The sequence below is a fragment of the Myotis davidii genome, unplaced genomic scaffold (genome assembly GCF_000327345.1).
Source record: "Myotis davidii unplaced genomic scaffold, ASM32734v1 scaffold81, whole genome shotgun sequence".
In the NCBI taxonomy this organism is placed as follows: Eukaryota; Metazoa; Chordata; class Mammalia; order Chiroptera; family Vespertilionidae; genus Myotis; species Myotis davidii.
The window spans coordinates 494,334-502,694 of NW_006291554.1; the positions used below are offsets into that span (position 1 = coordinate 494,334).

Here is an 8,361-nt window from a genome sequence, read left to right on the forward strand (position 1 = left end):
CCTGTTCCACTCCTCGCACCCCAGCTGAGCAGCCTCTGTTCCAACCACACCTAGATCATCTTTTCTTTTTCTTTTTAATCCTCACCCCATGATATGGTTATTGATTTTAGAGAGGGAGAGAGAGAGAGTGTGAGAAACATTGGCTGGTCTTATATGTCCTGACCAGGGATCAAACCCACAACCTAGGTATATGCCCTGACCAGGAATCAAACCTGCAACATTTTGGTGTACAGACGATGCTCTAATCCAGGGGTCCTCAAACTACGGCCCACGGGCCACATGCAAATACAAATATTGTATTTGTTCCCGTTTTGTTTTTTTACTTCAAAATAAGATATGTGCAGTGTGCATAAGAATTTGTTCATAGTTTTTTTTTAAACTACAGTCCAGCCCTCTAACGGTCTGAGGGACAGTGAACTGGCTCCCTGTTTTAAAAGTTTGAGGACCCCTGCTCTAATCAACTGAGTCACCCAGCCAGGGCCTGGACCATCATTTTATGGTTTATCTTTTCACAGACCTCAGAGCAGAGCCCCTAATTGTGATTATAAATGTCTCTCTCTACCCGCAAGTCAGCCCCTGTCACAATCTGCATGTCTGATTGGGAGGTGGCACTTCTGGTGGATTTTGGAGGATGATAAAGGAACTTCTGGAGAGTAAAGGGAGAAGGGGGAAGGTAATTCCAGGCAGAGAGGAACAGCGTATGCAAAAAACATAGAGGTACAAACAGTAGAGTTGAGTCTAGAGAGCCTAGAGTTCAACGTGGCTTAAGCATTGGATGAATGTTGGGTCGTAATGGCCTGAAATGAGGCAGGAGAGGGGGGCCTGGACATGGAGGAGGGCCTTGTAGGCAAATCTTAGGAGGAGCCAGTTACCCAGACGTGGTCAACATGGCTCAAACAGAGGAACCACTTTCTACCTGGGCCATGTGGTCTTATTGGCATATTTTCAACAAGCTAAGGCAGAGATGCCCTCTTTCTACCAGCCCGTTCCTTGACTGTACTCTGGCTGGTTGGGTTCTGGGGATGGGAAAGGTCACCAGGGTCTCTGACTCAATGTACACAGTGCACTGCCTTGAATGCACTCACAGCCAATGAAAGAAAAATGGGAAGATTCGATTGGTAGAGAAACCCACTCAGCGAGAACTCAGTGCTTTCCATGAAGCAGGCTGGGCATCTTCGCCAGTGTGGGTGGGTCCCGGGAGAAGCTGATCTAAGATCTGTTTGTTGAACTGACTGGGATGAAAGGGGGCATAGGTTCGCTTTTTGAAAACACGTGTTTCCTGTTAACTGACATTTATCTGCTAATCACTGACTTGATGTTCTCGGTTACATCCTTGGGCCACTTTTCCTTCTCATGTTACACCCATTGCAGCTGATGGCAACTGGGTAAACATGACCCACGCCCTGATGCGCCACCTGTTTCTCTGAATTCACATGCCCCTTGACTTTGAAAACCCAGAGAATGTTTTGAATGCCTCCTTTGCTCATTTCATTACTGACAGCAGACCCTTGGAACCAAGGCATCAGAAAACACAAGTTCCTTTTCTGCCACAGGAGGCTGATCATTGACCACAGCGGCTTTGGTGACATTAATTTTGGGACTCCAAGGTTTAAAGTAAAAATCCTATATAGTAAAAGCCTAATATGCTGTGTCCAACCCTTTGATGATGCACACTGACCACCCGGGGGCAGATGCTCCAACTGGTAGGTTGGCTTGCTACTGGGGTCCAGCTGATCGGGACTGGGTGAGATGAGCCGGACATGCCCTGGAGCCCTCCCACGGTCCCTCCCTGACCCTGATCATGTACTGGGGTCCCTCGGCCTGGCCTGTGCCCTCTTATAATCTGGGACCCCTCAGGGGATATCAGAGAGCTGATTTTGGCCCGATCCCCACAGGCCAGGCCGAGGGACCCCACCAGTGCACCGGGCCTCTAGTAGTATTCATAAAATGATTGCGAAATGATACCAACCGGTTAATGAGGCCACTCTAAGATGTTTACTACTTGAGGGATAAAGAAGAACTACATTTCCCACTCAACAAAAGGTGAACTGTGATAACAGTGTTACAGAGCCCTTTACATTGTGCCTTATGTTAAATCTCATGGCTATGATTTACTATTGAACGTTTCTTCCTATTGACCAAAGAACAGTAAAAGATGACAATATGTGAATCATAAATCCAAGGATAGATGCTTTCATGTTATCACCATTCATTTCAAGCCTTTATCATAACCTAGGAGGTGTGGATCCATTCATTGACTCTCATTTTTCAATATCAATGACATGATTGATATTGAAACAGTGCAGAGAAACAGTGATGACCATTTGGGTAGTTCCTCCTACTAAACATGCCACGCTTTATGCTACTGACGTATTCGCAAGGTTGGAAACACACTTTCTGTGTGGATGCCTCATATCATGTTTAGGACGGCCCTCTCTAAGGCATTCCTTGGTGGGCCCTTCTCAAGAGTTAAAGATTCTTTCGCTTTCTAAAAAGGGCGCCCTTGTTTATTAGTTCAGTACCTTCTGATTTTCTGATATTTACCTGTGTGTAACTGGAGACTCAAATGTGTTCGTTCATATGGACAAAAGGAAAAACACTTTGATGATCACAATGGTTACGGGGTAAGTGAAATGGGGATCTAGCTTTGGGCATCCCCTCCGAGCCTGGATCCTCAAATGAGGAGCCATGTTCTGTTCTGAACTGAAAAGCGTGAAGGAGAGCATGGTAGTGGGCGCCCATAACACCAGCTCGCTGCCAAAGCTGCAGAGACGGGGATGGAGTGGGAGGAGCAAGAAGTTCACGAATGACTTCATGTCATTTAATTTCCAGAAAGGGAAAGACCTTTAAAAAGCCAGAAAAGACAAGCACTTCAGGTGTCCTCTCTCTTTCCAGTTGAAAACGATCTCTTAAAGAAAACACTTGCTTTCCTCAACCCCCTGCCCCACCCCTGAAGCCCAGCACCACCGTGAAAAGTTGTCCTAGATCTGAAAGGTCAGGGTGTTACCGAGACCAAAACGGAAACAGAAAATAAAGGGGCGAAACCTCACAACCAATGTTCCAGAGGAGAAGAGAACATGATGTACTGTACAATTTTGAGGAGTCTGCCATTATTTCGTAAAAAAAAAAATCGCACTTTCTAGGATATAAACTAATGACTCCCAGCACCCCCACCACTAGCTCTAGGTTTGGGCTAAAACAACGGGGTTTCCTCTCCACTCCCCAGCACCCTTTCCTTTGGCTGTGACAGGCCGACACCCTGCAAAGTCAAAGTGTGCGGGCCACCAGCAGGCTGCCCTGCGGAACAGAATTCATTTGCTTTTCCTCCGATGGAGACCGGCCTCCCCGAGGGGGCCCACTTCACCAGCATGGCCTTGTACCCGAGTTAAAGTGATACAGATGGGATGCAGTTTCAGAGAAGCAGTGACACAGAAGAATTTCCAGATGCGGTCAGACTCTCTTTAGCGAAAAAGTGAGACATGAATATGTTATCTGAGCACTTGACATGCATGCCAAGAATGTTTTCCTTCCACAGATAATGAAGCTTTTGGGAGCAGAACGGTCTGCTGATTTGGATAATAAATGAGTCAGTAAAAACACAGTCCTTGGAATTGTATGGGATTCTTTCAATTCTGCTTCTAGCTCTTGGCCCCATCTTCCGGCAAAGGATAAAGCAGCACACCTCCGGACTCACTGAGCTCCCTCTGCGTTTCCCAGGTGTGGCACTTCACTATTACCCCTTTATGAAAAGGGAAGTAGTCATTTCCCCATCGTTTTGTGGGCGACCATCTGTCTAACCTTTTACACGGTTTTCTGAGACTACAGTCATCAGAGCAGTGAAAAGAGAAAGCTACATGTCAGTCACTAAGTCTAAAGCGTCCAGGCTTCTGGGAGGCCCGGAATATGCTTTAGGGGGTAAGTTTCGATTATGAAGGAGAGGCGAGTGAAGCTGGCTCCGAGCCGGGGAGGTAATTACTTGTCAGTGTCTGACGCTGCTGTAAAGTCTCTTTTGGGAGACACCTGGTGTGTCTGTCAGAAAGGAGATCTCCCGGTTTTGCGCTCCCGAAGCAACCCAGTTCGTCCTGGCAGGTTAAATGGGGATACATGTTTCTGGGCAATGGCCGATGGGCTCTGTTTATCCTCAGTGAGAGTTCCTGTGACTGACTTTGGTAACGACCCGTCACCCTGCAAAGCCAGGGCTCCCTGTCATGCTGCGTTTAAGGAACAAAGGAAGGAACGAAGGAGAGTCAACTGCGTCATCAGCCACTTTTAAGGCCAGAAAACACCAGGTACCTAAGCATGGGCAATCCGGCGGGGCCACACCCCACAGGAGGCCTTAATGCTTCCAGATGTCCCTGCAGGCCGGCCACAGGCCTCTGGTCTCCTGATAAGGCCGGCGCCCGGGTCAGCGGGAGACGACACCGTTGGCTTGATTCATGGGCTCTGTCCACGCGGGTTAAAGGGCAACCTCTGGACCACGCTGTGCAAGAACAGGCCAGGCTGAGGCGTAGCCTCACCTTCCGGGACACACACTTTCTCCCTCCATCCAGGACCAAAATGCAGCCCAGAGCCCAGAGCCCAGGGCCCAGGAACGTAACTTGCACTCCAGAATTCCGTCAGCCATCTCCCTGCTTTTTAAGTGTTTGGCTTCTGTTGAGAAAAACAAAAAAAGTCGAAGCCAACCTAATCCTGACCCATTTCAGGAACTTGGCTATGCAGCTCATACTCAGGCATGTGCAGAAAGAAGAAAAAAAAAATTATTTGAGCCCATGGCTGAGATCAGCAGACTGTGTGTGTGTGTGTGTGTAGGGAGGGGAGGAGATATATATACACACCCACACACATATGTGTATATGTATATATATATACACACACACAAGAGGAGAAGGGAACGGGTAGGGGGCGGGGGGAGAGATTGAGAGCGAGCGAGAGAGATGTTCTCATATTTCTGACCAAAATTTTGGAGTTTAAATTTGCTCTTGGAAGCCTCTATGTTTGACAAGTGATTTAGCCCTTTTTGTTTTTATTTAAAAATATATATATTTCAGAGGAAGGGAGAGGGAGAGAGAGAAATAGAAACATAAATGATGAGAGAGAATCATTGACTGGCTGCCTTTTGCATGTCCCACACTGGGGATTGAGCTCACAACCCGGGCGGGCATGTGCCCTGAGCAGAAATTGAACCATAACCTCCTGGTGGGTGGTTCAGAAGCCTTCAGGGTCCAGAGTGGCTGGAAGACGAGGTCAGGGATGAGGTTGGAGGCAGAGGATATTGGCCTAAAGGTGGGTCGTGCACGGTTTTGGTTCTGGACTTCATGGTTTTGGCCATTAAGATCTCCTTGTTGATTTTTAAAATTATTTTCTTTTTATAGCGAACCTCAGGGTGTCTGAGGGTCACATAGAGAAATATTCAGGAGTGGAAGTTTGCAAGTTCGCAAATGATTAACGGGCTCCTACCTGCCTGAGTAAAACATTTGCGAGGAGGAGAGGTTGAGGAAAGAGGCATCTCTATGTGGGGCTCAGTTTTGAATTTTTATTTATTTGGACTGTATGGAGAGAGCAAAGAGAATGGCCTAGGACAGGAAAAAGAGAATTAAAGGAATTATGATCAGGCCCAGGCTCAGTAGCTCAGTTGGTTAGAGTCCTCCCAATAGCCCAAGGTTGCAGATTCTATCTCCAGTCAGGGCACATACAAGAAGCAACTAAGGGCCCTAACTGGTTTGGCTCGGTGGATAGAGCGTTGGCCTGCGGACTGAAAGGTCCCAGGTTCGATTCCGGTCAAGGGCATGTACCTTGGCTGAGGGCACATCCCCAGTAGGAGGTGTTGTAGGAGGCAGCTGATGGATGTTTCTCTCTCATCGATGTTTCCAACTCTCTATCCCTCTCCCTTCCTCTCTGTAAAAAATCAATTTTAAAAAAAGAAGCAACCAAGGAATGCACACCTAAGTGGAACAACACATCCATGTCTGTCTGTCTGTCTCTTATGATCTCTCTCTTATCCCCTCATCTTACAGCATAAGCTGTGTTATGAATGGCTCACTTTACATGACATCATTGAAGTGACAGGATATTGAGGAAAAGAATGCACTTCACCCACGGACTTTGCATCCTGGGGAGGGTTCCTCAGCCCTGACCTCTTATAACAGGCACCTCCCACCCGGGGTGAACGAGTGGGATAGGGTGAGTCCTTGAATTTTTACCGAAAAAACAGAGGGTAGAGGAGGAGAAAAAAAGAGGGTGTGCTCATCATTGGGGAGAGTAGTAGACGCTGGGGTGGGAGCGGGGGAGTGAGTGGTTCGATTCTGCTTTGGGTTAGTTGCCGGGCTGCTTTAAAGTGCCAGGCCTGGCTTATGTACAAGTTCAATCTTGGCCTCCAGCGGGCCTGCTGCAGGGGAGACTTCTTGTTGCAATTACCCTCCGTGCACAACCAAGTCATAAAACCCAGGATGTTTCTCATGCAAAATGCGCCCCCACAGCCAGCCAGCTTTAGAAACCGGTGTTCCTGTCAACGGCTGTTGCCAGTGGAGTGAGCGATCGACTTTGAGGCAGAAAGCTCCCCCGGAGGGAGCACCCATGAGCACCCCCCGCCAGACTCCTCGATGTCCAACGCGGACACTGTGCTGGGCAGCGTGGGGGTGCCGGGGTAGCGTGGGGGCAGCGTTTCCAAGGAGAGAAACCAAATAGGGCTCAAATCAAGGAGAGAGAATTCTCAGGAAACTGACTTGGCAGGGCCTTCATATGCAAATATCACATTACAAACTCCCTAGACAGCGCCGGTCCCCCCTAGCCCTCCCCAATGAAGGTCTCAGTGAGACCTGGCTGAGCAGTCCTTTCCTCCTTCACTTTTCTCCATGGCGTTTACTAGGGGGCATTATACACTACGTCTGTCTTATTTATGCATTATTTGTCTCTCTCCACCCGAATATTCACGAGGTCTGGAAATGGGGATGTTTTTGTCTGTTTCGTTCCCCACAGTAAGCCAGGGCTTGGCATACGGTGAGTACAAAGTATTTGCTGAGTCCGGCACAGACCGAATAGACAGCCACGGGTCGGGCTGAGATCTCTGAGACCGAGTGTAGAAACAAGGAGACGCTGGGCCCTGCAGAAGTTGAGGAGATGAGAAGAGCCAGCGAGAAAGGCAAAACCAAGGGAATGTGCTGGCCTGGGAACCAAGGAAGTCAAGAGGCCGTGGGAATGACCTTCTGCTAGTTACCAGGCTTTTCTTGAGACAGAACCATCTGGTGTTGACGCAGGAGCAGGTAGCCTTGCATATTCTGCATAAGCTTGAGCTTCAACCTGCACGTAGGTTTTATGAACCAATGCGTCATGCTCTGAGAAGCTTTAGGGGTGCTGTGGACCTTCCCTGCAGAAAAATGCATCCAGACAATTGTCAAGACTGCAGACAGTTGCTGGGATTTCCCGAGTCAGTGACGTCTACCCCGGAAGTCAGATCCACACCCAACACCCCAACCTCTCCCCAGAGAGGTCTTCTTATGGCGTGAACCACGCTGTCTCAGTGTAAACATTCGGGTGTTGCAGGTCTCCTGGCTTCTCCAGGTGTTTCCGAAGGTTAGAATGAGTGAACCTCCGGGGCCCTCGGGTGGAACACAGAACGGGAATGAGCTGGTTCAAGTCTGAAAGCACCAGGGAAGCGAAGGAGAACTCACCACCACCTCCTGGACGTGAAACATCTCTGCGCCTCCAGGTGACAGTCGATTAGGGAGAGAGATGCTGACGGATGCCCCGGGGAGGGTGCTTGGCCCGGTGTTATAGACCTGTGGGTGTGAGACGCACACAGCACGTTTTAATGGAAGTAAGGATCTTCATTTCATGCCATGCAATATAGACCCGGAAATTATTTAAAGGGATACACAGAGGTTCTAAGGTTTGGGATCTAGAAATATCAAATGATGCGAGATTTCAATGTCCTTTCTTCTTCCTGCTAAAGAGGATTTCTTTTTATAGATCTAGACCAGTGGTTCTCAACCTTCCTAATGCCGCGACCCTTTAATACAGTTCCTCATGTTGTGGTGACCCCCAATTTCATTGTTACAAATGGAACATAAGTAAAGCACAGTGATTCATCACAAAAACAATATGTAATTATACATGTGTTTTCCGATGGTCTTAGGCGACCCCTGTGAAAGGGTTGTTCAACCTCCAAAGGGGTCGCAACCCACAGGTTGAGAACCGCTAATAGGTATTTACTCAAAAACTACAGAATTCAGACATAATCTAGTTCAGTGACTCTCAAACTTTAGCATATATCAGAGTAACCAGAAGGGCTTGTTAAAACATAGATTGAGGGGAGGGTCAGGCCCAGAGTCTCTGACATAGCAGGTTCGGGGTATGTGTGTGTGT

At 48.2% G+C, this 8,361-nt stretch overlaps 1 protein-coding gene across 1 annotated transcript in view; it reads right to left on the minus strand.

Annotated features, from left to right (window-relative positions):
• The window catches only part of ITGA9 (integrin subunit alpha 9), a 257,076-nt gene that overhangs the window by 37,197 nt on the left and 211,518 nt on the right, over window positions 1-8,361 (minus strand). The window contains exon 22 of the mRNA XM_015564847.1: window positions 7,668-7,775. Coding sequence (XP_015420333.1) covers window positions 7,668-7,775 — 108 coding nt within the window. The remainder of the gene's footprint in view (window positions 1-7,667; window positions 7,776-8,361) is intronic.